The 14,718-nt window shown below is 40.5% G+C and overlaps 2 protein-coding genes and 1 long non-coding RNA gene across 3 annotated transcripts; 1 reads left to right on the forward strand and 2 right to left on the reverse strand.

Annotated features, from left to right (window-relative positions):
• Positions 1–1,765: 1,765 nt before the first annotated feature.
• LOC111260785 (uncharacterized) lies at positions 1,766–3,765 on the reverse strand. Its single transcript, XM_022833787.2, has 3 exons — positions 3,615–3,765; positions 2,523–3,095; positions 1,766–2,114 (listed from the first exon to the last, which is right to left on the reverse strand). The coding sequence occupies exons 1-3, from the start codon at positions 3,624–3,626 to the stop codon at positions 1,977–1,979; spliced, it is 723 nt and encodes a 240-aa protein (XP_022689522.1). The 5' UTR covers positions 3,627–3,765; the 3' UTR covers positions 1,766–1,976.
• A 1,906-nt stretch (positions 3,766–5,671) lies between these two features.
• LOC147753454 (uncharacterized) lies at positions 5,672–9,475 on the forward strand. Its single transcript, XR_015311198.1, has 2 exons — positions 5,672–5,980; positions 7,286–9,475. It is a non-coding gene; the product is annotated as an uncharacterized LOC147753454 (long non-coding RNA).
• A 1,540-nt stretch (positions 9,476–11,015) lies between these two features.
• LOC111260786 (uncharacterized) lies at positions 11,016–14,310 on the reverse strand. The gene is made up of 4 exons (XM_022833788.2): positions 14,243–14,310; positions 12,971–13,013; positions 12,068–12,342; positions 11,016–11,412 (listed from the first exon to the last, which is right to left on the reverse strand). Exons 1-4 carry the CDS (start codon positions 14,252–14,254, stop codon positions 11,275–11,277), a joined length of 468 nt encoding a protein of 155 aa, XP_022689523.1. The 5' UTR covers positions 14,255–14,310; the 3' UTR covers positions 11,016–11,274.
• Between the last annotated feature and the right edge of the window lie 408 nt (positions 14,311–14,718).

Genomic DNA, 14,718 nt, shown 5'->3' on the forward strand with positions numbered 1-14,718 from the left:
CTACTACAACAGCTATCCTAAAATACTATATAGTTCTCCGCACAACACACCGTTCTGATTCAGTCTTACGCTTATCTTTTCTAAAAAGCCCAAGCTTCTGTGAGCCACGATATACGGTGAGCCACTCATAGTGTGTGCAGCATTAGTATGGTATTCATTTTTGAAAAGAGACACTGAAAAGCTTGAAGAAGGGGGTGCGTACGTAAAACGCGCGATCTTGCAATGGCTGTGTAGGGAAACAGAGCTGGAAATCCCACTAATTCTTGGTAGGTTCCACATAACGGATAGAAAGGCGTTCGAACGTATCAACAAGCAGCTTCCAAACTCGAAAACAGCACTTCTGTCAGTTAAATGTCACACCTTACAAGAGGTTTCGGCCAACAAACGATACGTAGATGGCCTATTTCGATGAAGACTTTCTGCGCGCTCCGCAAACAATTATAAAGCAATGGAGAGCATAGTTGTTTTTATGCGCACACGCATGACTCTAACAAAGGGGTTAAAGTGTGCAATCACACCTGGAGCTTTCCTTGTGAATAAGGCAGGTCATAAGCAAAATGTAGCTCAGTGTGAAGTTAATGAGAGTTTCACTAAACTTTTCTCAGCATCTAACTTCAATTGGTTGAAAGAGTTTAACTTATAGAATGTTTCGGAAAGGCTAAAAGTGGCACAGCAGTCCGACTTTTCTTCCAACTTTTACTATGAACTTTTATTATTTGTTGCTACTTTCCTATTTGAAGTTCAGCAACGAAATTTTGTTATCGTTTAGACATCTAGTCTAAGGGGTATAATATTTAGTGGTCAAATATGTATACGTACGTTAATAGATAATCCGTCAAGGTGAAAAACCCTAACTCTTAAAACAGAGTATAACTGTAGTTAGTGCTGATAACTATAGTTATAAATAGTAACTGAACTTGACAACGAAATAATTTTTTAGATAAATGCTCCAAGAGCATATATATATATATGAGCCCATAGAAAATTAAGTGTAATATATTGAACCAACATATAGCTAATGGGAAAATCTACTACCATGCACATTGGCACTTAACTTTTATTGTGTTTGGCTAGGATTAAGGTTAAAGGGTAAATATGCCCCGAAGAAATTTAATTAGGTGTATGTAAAATAGAGCTTAGGATCCCAGGTTGTGACATCAAAGTCATTCAAACTAAAGCCTTGATCTCATTTAGAGGCAACTGAATATTTTTAATTCTTTAATTTTAATTAATAAATATGTTTGAACAATAACAGAAACATGGAACGCCAAGGAAACCATTAGAACATTGGTGTTCCACGTAGTGTGTACTTTTCATCAGCATCGAATGCCTTTATGAGCAACGGTTAGCATATTGATAGCCCGAAGTAAGAAAACAAATATCATAGACAAATACGAAGACAATGAATGCGAACGGAAATAGCGAGATATAATCTTGAAGGGGTTTCGGGGTGGGCACACAAATAAAAAGTGTTTACGTTATTATATAAATATAGAAGCAACAGGTTAGGTAAATGACTGTCGAGATGATGCAAACATGTTACAAAAGAATGAATTATTTTCAAACAGGTCATAACCGTTAAGTTTATATATGCCCTCCAAATAGGCCGAACAACCTAAATAAACGGTCTTTCCGGCAATTTATAGCAAAGTGTAAAAAAGCAAATCGCTATACAGCCTAAGATACGCCTGACGAGATAGTGCTTTATGATATAAATAGTGTAGGGCTTTAAATTCACGTTAGAGGAACCAATGATAACATCTGATTAAGACTAGCATTTATTAAGTATAACAACAACGAGCATTACAAGAAGACACTCTATGCTAACGGTTTTGTTAAAACAAGTTCCTATGTGTTTTCTTTCAATCGCTTAAGTTACAAATCGTATCGTCGCAACGTTTATTTAAATTCATTTTTCTCATGATTATTTCTGCAATCACGTTTTTCGATGACACTTTTTTCTGGCTTGTTTTTTCTCATCCGGACGAAGCATGGAGGAAGGCTTGGTTAGTTCCGTGGACAGCGGGGCCGGCAAATGTTTTGTGCTTTGTGAATCCAGGAGCATTCACAGTGTAACCGTGCGACGGAGCGAAATTGCCTCGCGCCTGAGGGGGCTGTGGAGTAATATACAGTAAGTCAATCGTAACACCTTTTAGACGAGCACTGCATAGGATGCGCTTCAAGGCGAAGAACAAGATGAAATCACTGGCCGCTATATATAAGCAGAACTGGATACACAGTACAAGACAGGCAGCTTATATTTTAATAGATTGTACAAACCACAATCACGGCTGCAAATTTGTTCTCCAATGCTTAAATTCTACCATTGACGCTATATCACGTGCGCAACAGATATCTATCTCTGCCAAACTGGGTAACTTGGTGCTCTTTTCATTATAGTGCTACTGACAAAAACGACATCTAGCTAGATCCTGATACTCCATGGGCAAAACCTGCGCGGTTTTATGTGTGACCTTTTATGGTAACAAAAATAAGGGTAAAGCTAAGGGAAGTATACTTACAGCATACTGGAAGCGAGAAGGTTCGCGTTGGATAGTAGGATTAAACGGGCTCCCTCCAACGGCTCCGCTCGATGAAACCAAACGGCGCCCTCCGGCAGCTCCACCATAGTAGTTGGAAAGGGGTGCAGGAGCACCCCCAGGGCCACGAGACGAGAGGGTAACAACCGTCGTGCCAAGAGCGTTGCCGCCCAGCTGACGTCCAGCGGGCACACCGGCACCTGTTTGCTGACGAGGAAGAACCGCGTTGGAACTAGTGAGGAGACGTCGTTCACCAATCACAGAGCCTGTCGGACCTCCCACACTACCGACATTTGATAACGTAAAGGAGCGCTGTGTCAATGTGACTTGAGGATCGGCATTAGAGGATGACAGGGGCACGTACGACCTGGCGACCGCTGGGCGGGCCACTGGGTCGGCAGCAGCCGCGGGCCGGGTAGCCGGTCCGGAAGATAGACCAGACCCGTAACCAAATGTAGCGGTATTTGTGAGACCAGGTGCGTTGATGGTGAATCCGTGTGAGGCGGGATCCGAGTACTGCGCCACGACAGCACCGGCCATTACCGTCAGTACGTACTTCAATGCAAACATCATCATCACATAGTAATGACAGACAGGTGCGTAGCATAGAAGCCCAAAGGAAGATTAGGGTCGATAATGCAAACCATTGACATCGAAAAAATGTTAGACAGAAAATATAAATTACAGTGATTACAAACGAAAACGAAAACTCATTTATCACATATAGAAACTCCAGTTAGTTTTCGTACAGACACAAGTAGCAGTCAGCTATTCAGTGTTTTCGAAGCACACGGTCAAAAACGTTTGCAAAACCGAAGCCTTTACTTTAGCTGTGACGCATCCAGCTATACATAAGTGCAAGGTATACTTCTAACTTAGGTTTGCGCATGATTTCACTTAACGATTTTTACTGAACTCCGGAGAGCATGGCCAGACGTAGGCGACAGCGCAGAAGCAGCACCAGAGAGCAAATAACAAGATCAGTGTCGAGGAGTGTCATCAAAATAAGCAAAGAAATGATTTTCGCCATCGCCGTACAGGACACAGACATTAGGACGAACTACGCTGCCTTACCAGAGGGTTCATGGTGAGATGAAGACGACGACGGCTGTGAGATGACTACGACGACGCGCTCGCTCGCGTTAAATAGCTCGTCGCGCGGCTGACAGCACCGGCCATCGTCGACGCGTTACGGTGGCATTGAGCGTCTGCGGCAGGAGGGAATCGCAGAGAGAAGAGACTGAGACAGTTTGCCGACTGGTTACGCTTTTCTACCAGTTTGTCATTAGACTATTGATGAGGGCTTCTGTGTGTACATGCACACGCAAGCACGAACGCAAACGCAGATAGTAATATAATATTATATACCTATTTAGACATCAGAAGAGGCTGCCTGTTCGATTATGCCACTACTGCTACCGGCACAACTAGCAGGATAACACTACCGGGACAGGAGTCGAGCATTCAGACGCAAATCTTTACAATTATTATTATATTTCGTTTTTCGTTAGTTCATTTGTCGGGCAAAACGAAGAGGGCCGTTTTCAAGGTTACTTTGGTTGTATGTACGGTATTAACACACGGGCCAATGGTATACGTGGTACTACAGCTTCTGTTTTTCGTCCTTTGAACGACTATTAGTAATGCTTCAGTTTTCCGTATTTATCTGCTATCGTGAAAACAGAGGAATTCTCGGATTCTTATCCATGTACACAGTAGCAGTGACAGACCCTCTAAATAGCACCACCTTTCTCGTCCCGGCTGCTCGAGCAATCTGCTTGTTTGAAAAGCGTCTAACTTTGCCCCCTTCGTCAATGCTGCGACGTTGCTGCGATCACCACCTGTACTGACGTTACTATGTTGGCCAATGCAGCGTGGGGATATTGAATTACTGGGGGCATCCATGACGAACCACAACACCTGCAAAAGCATAGCGCTTGTCGCTCATAAATCACATGACGATAACGTCATATGACTGTACGCGATGCAATTAAAAAAGCTAATCAGCTGTGGCGCTGGCACGTGACAATATATTTAAGTAGATAGCAGCTTACAGAAAAGGTTTTCATCTCATGAGGAAGCTGCTTCATCGTTTATCGATCGCCAGTTTTTGATCCTAGATTAAAACGAGCAAACAGCAAGGGCTTCACCAAAAGGCCAACAGTTATTGATAATCGCATGCGTTAAGAATAGGTCAACGAAACCGTAGTTAGCGGACTTCAGATCAATTTGCAAACTCGAGCAAATATAGCCTCTCGAGGGCAATACGAAACGTGGAAATGTTTACCTTTGCACTTATACAAAACGCGATTCGTCTTTGAGACTGCCAAGAGAAGGATCACATTGACTAGCTCGTACGAATTAGCTTTCTGAACGACTCCGAACATCTTAGAAAATATATATCGTGGTGCAGCTTCGATTGCCCCTAGCACCCGCAATATAGTACTGAAGCCATTATGAATGGCGGACACATTCAGCCGGGCCGCGGCTTTGTGGTTGTCTCGTACATTAAAGCTAGTAACTTTCAAGCAAGTTTTACTGAATTTGCTATTGCACAAAAACGTCTAGTAAGCTAGTAGTCGAAACCCTTAAACGCTTGCGGAACAATCAACAAGTGTCATGTTTTCTAGCCGATGACAATAGTTAAGTTAATAACGGTAGCAGAGTTCAAGATCATTTTGATAAACAAGCATCTTTGCCGGTATTTTAAGATATGTTTATTTAATCGGCCGTGTAAGAAACGTACAATCACCTTTCGATTGCGTATCTAAGGGTTATTGCGTGTTGAAAGGTAGACACCTATCTGGAAACAATTTTTAATCTCGAAAAATTCTTATTCGAATAAATTTAAGCCTAAACATCTTATTTGACATCACAGAAAGTACGCTCAAACAGCGAATAGATAGACAACACGTATAAATAACTCCATCGAGCCTTCGATCCCTTTATACGTTTGCATACGCGCCTGGTTTACAGATGCTATTTTTTTATCACGTTATCAGATTCAGTCAGTGGCAAAGCAACAGATTCCTAACTCAAATACAGCGGCAGAAGTCACCGGTTTGATGAGATTACTCCCGCCGCTAACGTCAGTGGTAACATCAATGACATCGTGTTGCTGATAGAAACTCACTTGTCTCTGCGCAAGAAACTTCAAACTGGTTCATAATGTCTCTGCTGTCGATCGGCTGTCTAAGCTTTGGCTCTTTTATTCAGGTAGACATGTTTGATACATCCGAAGGAATCACATATTTATATCTCTAGTCAACGTTACAGCATTCGAAACACAAACATTTCGCCTCTATATTTGCCGAAGCATGGCGCTTACGAGATCAATGTCGTTCTCTCGGCACATAGATATGTCGGCAGGCTGAAGCAGGCCAACAACAGTTGATCCTTGTGGCGTATGTGATGGAATCTATCTTGTTTCAGCATTAAGGGTGAGCATCAAATGTGTTGAATATTGCGTGTCTGAAGCCTTATTTTATTTGGAAGATAAATATTTCTTGGCTGCAGTCGATAATATCGACAAGTATTTACAGCCTTATCTTGGAAACTGAAGCTTGAACACTTATTGACAACACGGATATCTGCTCATAGGTATATTTTCACGGCTAGCAACAACGAGCTTCATACGCGTTAGCACCGAGAACCTGCAACCAAGGGGTCTCCGGTTGGGCACATGCAAATTCAAGAGGCGGTCTTGTATTTGCAAATTTACTATTGTACTAAATAAACATACCTAAGAAAAAAGCCGTCCAAGGATAAGAACATGTCCCACGAACTTCATCTGTCTAATTGTGTATCTGTTGGCCAAGTGCTTGCATTGGTGGGCCTTAGGAGTTATTTAAGATCCATCATCAAAAGTAAGCGGACGTTGCAGCCGTTTGAACGAAAACTTATTAGCATTGCCGAATGCAAAATTCCAGGCCTCTTGTCTGGTCTGTGCGTGTGTGCGTGGGGTGTAGATGAAACCCAAATGGTAATATCTATTGAAGTCAAGGAGCTTCATGTTTGGTTGCAGACGTTTACCAGGCCATCGTGTCAGACTCTGAAGAGCTTGCAATGCTTAACAAGATTGTTTTTCTTGTACATAGTGGACCGAACATGTCAGCATCCATATATACTCTCTACATGTTTGAAACAGTAACCGGAACTGTGACAAATGGCCCCAGCTTGTAAGATATGCACAACATTATAAGCATACTTCTACTGGCAATGTGTGCCGTATGTCCCAAATGCTATGTTACTGAGGTGGCCGTTTCGAGATTTTCATACGATTTCAATTGTCCAAAGTAAAACGTCCGATTGTCGATCGTTTTTAGGACCCCACTTTTCAAATATCCCTATAGGAAAAGTCTGGTACTATGAGGTTGTACGGATTAAGCCATGGTACGGAAAATTGCGCATTCGTTAAAACTTACCCCTTCAATATTGACTTCTGTGTTTAGAATACGATCTAGCAGATGGCACCGTTTTGTTGAGACCCACATATCACCCCACTCAGACTCACCCAGGTGCGGCCACAGAAAATACTTTAACGTGTAGCTGTAACGAGGATGATTAACATTTGAGCAAAAAATTATTTCAATGGCAGCTGGCCAGAATCTACAGTGTAATGTATGGTTAGTTCAGTTCTATAAAGTGGTTGTTTGTAAACGGTGTAACTGTTCCTGTATACCTAAATTCGATATTAACATTTCTTAATATTCGCTGGGCAAACGTATGCATGCTTCACATGGCAGGTAATCTGGAACGTCTTGTGCGAACGAGCGAATTGTATGGGACCTAACCTCAAGGTTATGATGCAGTACGTATGAGCTAGTGGCCTGAGAAACAGATGTCCTCAGCTACATTAATAGCTTCTCACGTGTGCCTAAGGTACAAGATAGGCCCAATCTTTAAAAAGCTAAGACGGCGGGGAAATCTCGGAACGTGCAGTGTACGATACTATCGTAAATAATCGGCTCCAACCCAAATGCACGACAACACGACATTCTTCACCGGTTCTTGCGAACGATATTTCGTCCGCATCGAAGACCGGGCCTTAGCGTGAGCATGTGCTGAGCAAGATGATACATCGCAAATGGATAAACATATCTACCTATGTACGTATGCCATCATCACTATTCGATTAAAGCAACCTAGCCTAGAAAATATGCAGCTAGGAGAGGCTTCCTAAGCAATAAACGTCCACGCGTACCAGAGACAAAGACACGCGCCTTTGCCTATCAAAGGAGTGTATAGAAAGGGCTTCTAATAAATATAAACCATACATGATTAGGATTTACATAATGAAGATATAGATCGTACACTGATGGAAACTGTAAATCGTACTGGCCTTGCGTGTAAGAACTATTATTCAATGAAAATTTGATTTAGACTAGCCCATTGAATGCCGTTTAGGAGCTGGCGTACTTATCGAACTACCGTGTACTTGATCGGCTCGAATACATTAAATTCGCAGAACATTCCGGAGGGCAATAGAACCAGGACTCACATTACATATAACGTTGGGGTGACGTTTACCGGTGACACAGTAATAACCATTCTACAGAGATGAAAAATATTGGTATGTACAGCGGTAGCGCTAGTCGCCACCGTCGTTAGAGCTGCTTGTCCATGTCTATAATAATGATAGTCTCGCGCGCCGCATATGGCGGCATGTTATGGCAAATGTGTCTCTGTGCTTCGTCACGTACGTGATCTGATCGAAGCTCCACTGCGGCGACAGAACAGCAAAAATGACACATGCGGGTGGCTGGTAGCGACGATATCATGAGTGTTATTACTAATACAAAATTTACAAGTAAAAATAATAAGTTTTCGATGCGCCAAATGCTAATCGACTTGGCGTTATATTACTATCAATTGTCAAATGAATTGTTTATTTTGTTGAGGATACACGAAACTATATGGCCGATCGTAGATATTTCAGAAGAGCGAACCTCTAAAATGTTAATGAAGGTTATTCGCCCTACTCGAAAGATACATACATATAAATGCCCCTTACGAGGGCTATAATGTTTCGGTAAAATATTTTATGCAGCAGCTTAAATTATGTCAGAACCGATGTCCTCTATAGAGGCCCACTATTTATGGTGCGGTGGGACACTGCGGTTTTGGGAGCATCTGCGCAATTGCACAAGAATCACATTCATTATTTATTATTAATTAAGCCATAGCCTAGGCTAATTTTTTTTTTTATAGAAGTAGCTTTTTTTTGGAAAAATTACAAATCTGACAACGAGTCTGGCTACGCATGGATTCGCAGTTTATTCATAATAACTTTTTGATATACACAACAGCCGAAGGAAGTAGGCCACAAAACGTAATGTAAATTTTGCCTGCACTATGTTTTTCCACTCACTATTTTTTTTCCAAGAAAGGGTAATTATCTGTTCTAACAGACACGAACACACACATGCACATATTGGATAGCAGAAGCTAGAAAATAAAGTTGAAGTTGGATTTAGAAGTTAATTCTGCCAAATTAAAAGCAATCATATTTGTATACTAATCTTTTGAAACTATTTACGATAGCGCAAAAGAATTGGAGAAAGTAATCAAAAGACTTTATTTATTATACGAGTTATTACAGTTTAGTTTTGAATTTTACATCGAACTAATGTAATATGTGAGGTCGCTGGGGAAGGTCCCAGGACGAGTCAAAACATCTAGACTTTAGCGCCACTGCCGAATGTAGCGCCATTCATAAGACAATTGGGTTCATTGCTTATATGAATGTTTGTCTAAATGTATAGTAAAGAATATAGCACACGCCGCTTTTCCCATGATCACTTGTAAACCTTTCTACATGCGCACAAATATACAACGATGATGCTTCGTATTTGGGACTTGATCAACACGGCAAATATGTAACAAACGACAATAAATGTGGATTTATCCGGTAAAAGAATATAGATATGCAAAAAGTACACACACTACATTTAACTGTAGAAAAGGAACTAGGTATGCATAAACTGTTACAGTTCGTTCAAATGAGCTAACCTAACTTCGAACTAACTTCTAATGGTCAGTCGCAAGCAGGCCTGTCTGATTCACAAGGACAATCTGTTCTGTAGCAGTAGTTAGGTCCTTTCGAAATCACGGACAGTTCACAGTGCTGTCATTAAGTGAGGTGAGCCCCATACATCGAAGTTGGTACTTGACTGAAATCACGGTGCCAGATGGACTTACGAGAAGTGCTCAGGAATCACACTAGGTTCTTCGTGAAGACCCAACATACATCTTAGAAAAGATGATCAGACAGAGGTGCAGTGTCAACGGTAAATAAAGAGAGCTTCTTTCTCTTTCTTTAACAAAAAGTTAAAAAAAAACTACTAAATGGATACATTTTACAGTAACATTTCATTTGTTCATTTGCTGTACATCGTCAAAAACATTTGATATAAATATTATTATAGAATTTTGTGCCACACAACAAGCTTAGAATTTAATTTTAAACTATTGTCAGTTGTGTGTGTGTGAACGAGATATTTCAACTAAACAAGCTGCTAGTAATGTAAATAATGTATAATTTGGCTTATAGAGAAATAGATATTATTTCTTAAACAGAGTTATTTAGTGCTTAATTGGATAATATCTAAATAATGTTGCTCATTAGCTGGAGTATTCAAAAGGTAACAATTCTCTAAGTTGGTTTCAAGTTGAGCATTTTTTGAGGCATAGCGCAACAATAAACTAGCTGTTGTTTTGAGTTTATTAATTCTAATGGCCACTTACTTAGTTTCAGTTAAAGGCTGAAACAGCTCTTAGGTCGATCTTTCTCGAAACTCGGGATTGATTTTACTACTGAGGAGCTCCTGAAACAATGCTCATACGTGTGCACTCAATGAAGTTTTTCTTCAGCACGCAAGGTACATTTAGCGGACTTTCAGGTCAAAGGTTCCAAAATTTCCAAGGCCCAAAGACTGCAAAAGCCGAAAAATCTAGAAAACTACTGCTGCAGATATACATACACCCATCTCGATTACAGCTGCTAGTTTAAGCTCAAAATTGTATGACCTTTTGGCGCATTTTCCATGATCTTCTCTTCAGTACAATGATTTCTATTCTGCTTTGAAACCTGCAAGTTTTTCTTAAATTCCTGGGAAGCCCAATACGACCGGATATAGTACAAACCGTCGGTTTTATACGTCTATATACGTCATCAAGGACGTACTGGTGTGTTGAATGGTACAGCAATTGTTAAGGCGACCCAGAAACGTTCTTCCTACCTCGGGTATTTGCAGAAGTTTTTCCCGCCCAGATTTACCAATTAAACGATTAAGCTTCGGGAAATTGCAGCTCTAAAACGAGCTACGATTCTTGCTCGAACTTCATAATATTAGTGAAGACCCGTTGCTTGCTAAAACATTAGATGTTTGTGTTCGCTGATATTCCGAAAGCGGATCTAACGCTTCCGCTGTGAGGAGTCTGTGACTTATACTATTTAATTAATACCAAGAGTAATTCGAAAGCGGAACGCTGTAAGTGTAATATACAGTCATTTTTTCATTTTAATTTTTCGATGAAGGCATATATAGTACGAGATAGTCTCTCCAGTAATCATACCTATGAATAGTGCATACATATAATAAATAATACTTCCTACGTTCATTTTTCCACTAAGCTAATGTTGATATACCGCTGCTCCCATATAGAACACATTATTTGCTTCGGTAGTCCTTTAGTGCACGAACTGCATGGAACCCATTCGATGGGGGTTCTATCAAATCTGCCCAGCGTGAATGAAGGCCTCGTAAGTGTCATGCACGGCGGGCCCTGCGAAGGTTTTGGGCTTCGTATTTTTCGGGACATTGACAGTGTACCCATGCGACGGTAGGAAATGATCGCGCATCTGCGATGCCTAAAATAAGACGAAATATTTATTATATGTCTTTTAAACCACACTATAGATGCTTACACATTGCCATCCAGTTGACAAGTTATTCTTATAAAAGCAGACTTTATATATATTTATATATAAAGTTATATATATATATATTATAAAAAAAAATATATATATATATATTTTTTTTTAATTATAGAATTCGGTGAAACTTATATGTTTTATTGAAAGGAACCTCGTAAAGATAGCCTCATTGATACCGAGTCATCCAGACGCTGTCAGCTTATGATTAAAATGTTCATATCGTAACTTGCTTCGATATCTACAAGTGAAAATGCAAGAATGACTCAGGATACAAGGACTGCCATCGACCTGTAATACTAAACCTAGCATTAGCAGTCGATATTAGCATGTGCAAAATGATTTTACAAGCTCACATATTTAAACGTAATCACATTACGATCGATCCTTAAAAATGTAACTTACAGGTAAAGAATAAACCTTTTCTTGAGTGTTGGTCAGACACGGTTGGGGTTCGTACACTAAAAAATGTTAGTGTTAAGGTCATGGGCTTGACGTTAGCAAATAAACTATATAGCAGCAAGTTATAATTAAAACTTAACACATATGATCCTGCTGACATTATGTGAAGTTTGTCTGGTCTGCGAATTACCTGGTAATTGAATCTCGTAGGCTCTTTCGTATGAGTGGGGTTGGATGGATAATAACTGTGGAGTGCATTGGGCGTTTTCACCTGGACCCCGCCGTAAATATAGCCATCTCGGCCCATAGCGCGCGATGTTTGGGATGCTCGCACGTCGTTATATGTGCGGAAACTCTGCGTCGATCCCGAATCAAATTTCGCGTACGGGTTAACATTGCGCATACTACGCGGTGGTTGGTAACCAATAACAATAGAACCTAACGACACCACTTTGTGCGCAGGAACTATAAAAAATCAACAAACACGACTGTGTATTTATCTGTCTATGTATACGAACGCTGTTTTTAAAAATCAAGCTCCAATACTATAAATGTAAGTTTCAAGCATGATTTTTTTTCCAACTGACAAGATACGTATATATGTAATAAATAGCAATAAGCGGCTCCACACCGATGTGACACACCTCGAGTAAGCAAAAAAGCCGGTGTAGTCCAATGAGCGATTCACGAATCAAGCTTTAATAAGAGAAAAAAAAACAAATCATACTAACATATGAAGCAGTGAATGTAGCTGTTATTGGTTACGGCCGTTATTAGATGTCTCAAACTAGCCATGTACGAAAGGCCGAAGCGACAAGCAAGCATATAGACAAAATTTGTTAGAGGTTTTTCAAAAAATATGGGACCATCTACATTAGAGAGCGACGTAAGGGAAAACAGTTTCTTCACATCTGCTGCCGTTAGCAAAGCCAAGAGGAAAGGGTTAGAATATAAATATGGCAATATGCAGTTTTATAGTATGGATCGGTGCCGCCGTGGGATGAGTGAAGGCATTTGCAAAGAGCTATAACCGTGCGTGAAAGTCTTATAAGCTTTATTAGCCTCGTAATGCTACAAAATAGGTCGCTCTTACCTTGTGCTCGAACGTAAACGATCACAGCCAAAAAAAGGTATACCTGAAAAAAATTGAATTACACGCATAAGAGAATCTTATTAACTTTATTTAAGACAACCTAAGATGCAAAGAGTCAGCTAGCAGTGAAATCAAGTGGCCACAATCGGTGTAGAAGGTTCTTAAGGACCAGGCTATGGGTCAAAATTTGAATTGCTGAGCGTCTGAAGCAATACTTCATCGAAGCAGTACCAGACGTAACACTCGAAACATTTTCAAGTCAATGTCGAGTGTGCAAGTAGCACAGATTCGATGATCCAACATCGCGACCATTTTGAAAGCTCGTTTGGTAGCGAAAGAAACTTATAGCAAGGGTGGTGCCGCACGAACTGCGGAGATGGAGACGTGTCAAGAACTGTCTTAGAATAACCTTTTGGATCTACACTTACTTCAGCGGGTTCCTACAGGCTAAAAACGAAAGTGCAATTTTCTGAATGTCGTTGGATCGAAAAAAGCTAGTTCTCTTTTATTCACGGTGTTTTTAGTTATACCTCTTGATGCCTAGTGGTCTTGCTGTTCCTAAAGACCATGATCAAAAAGTTTAACCGGGATAACTAAGTGATATGTACTAAAACAGGCCTTAACCCTGGGAAAATAAATCATGTGTTCTTCGGCACAAAAGTGCATCACCTAATCATATGTCGCGTTACTCGTGTTGCATCTGTTGCACCCAAACTCGATGCTTGAACCGTCCTTTTGAGCAATTCTAGCCGTTGTGACCTTTGCATCTTCCCAAAGCTCAGGGAAAGTAGCAAGCCAACGTAGCGCTAAGGCCTATTTCCGTATTTCAGCTCGGAAATTGTTTTAACGATCTTAAAAAATTACGGCACACGTCCGTTGAATTACGATTTGCACGATTGAGGCATGTGGAAGTAATAAAAAACTAAACTCTCGGTGCTCCTGCTTGTCCCATATAACTATGTACATGAATACGTCCGGAACATGTAACTCTATGATATGCAAGGCTGAAGAAATGTAATAGAAACTAAGCTCGTTGCTGGGCAAGCTCGGTCCAGTCCGCTCTAATGGCCATTGTTGACGACATCCATCATCAGTAGCGTAACGCTTCATTCCCTCTTCAGAATGGAAAGAGAAAAAGAGAAAATGCAAAAGGGGGCACGAAATGGGCGCGAGGCGAAGCTAACGAGTAAAATCCAGGTCTTTAGAACACAGATCAACTTTGCCAAGGTAAAGCATTAACGATTTGGTTGTATTCGTAAAAAAAAATCTTACCTGAGTACACATGTTGTTGCACCGGAAGTGTTACGAAGTGTAAGGCTAATGATTTTTCGTGTCGTTTTTATAGTAAATAACGACATCGATGGTGGAAAGAGTGCCTGCCTAGTGGATAATCGGCGACCCTTACTTAGGGATCAACAAAACAATTGCTTCAAATAAAGCAATCACTTATCAAATTGTTATGCCAAATAATAAAATATTGTATCTTTGATTAGGTTTGTCACCAACGAGCCATCAGAGACGCATATTCGGTTGCGCGGTGATAATCGTCATCAATAGTGGCAACAACAGGAAGAAAATATGTTTTTCTTCTCTAGTAACGTGCCTTTGCCTAACGAAAAAGGCAGCAGATAGATTGTTTTATTACGTTCTATTGATAGTTAGATGTAGCTAAACAACCCTCACACTCCCATTCCTTATCTTTTGGTCTAAATTAACAGATACTACGATTTAAAATTTTGGTAGGACGG

Source organism: Varroa jacobsoni, unplaced genomic scaffold (genome assembly GCF_002532875.2).
Source record: "Varroa jacobsoni isolate VJ856 unplaced genomic scaffold, vjacob_1.0 scaffold_476, whole genome shotgun sequence".
NCBI lineage: Eukaryota > Metazoa > Arthropoda > Arachnida > Mesostigmata > Varroidae > Varroa > Varroa jacobsoni.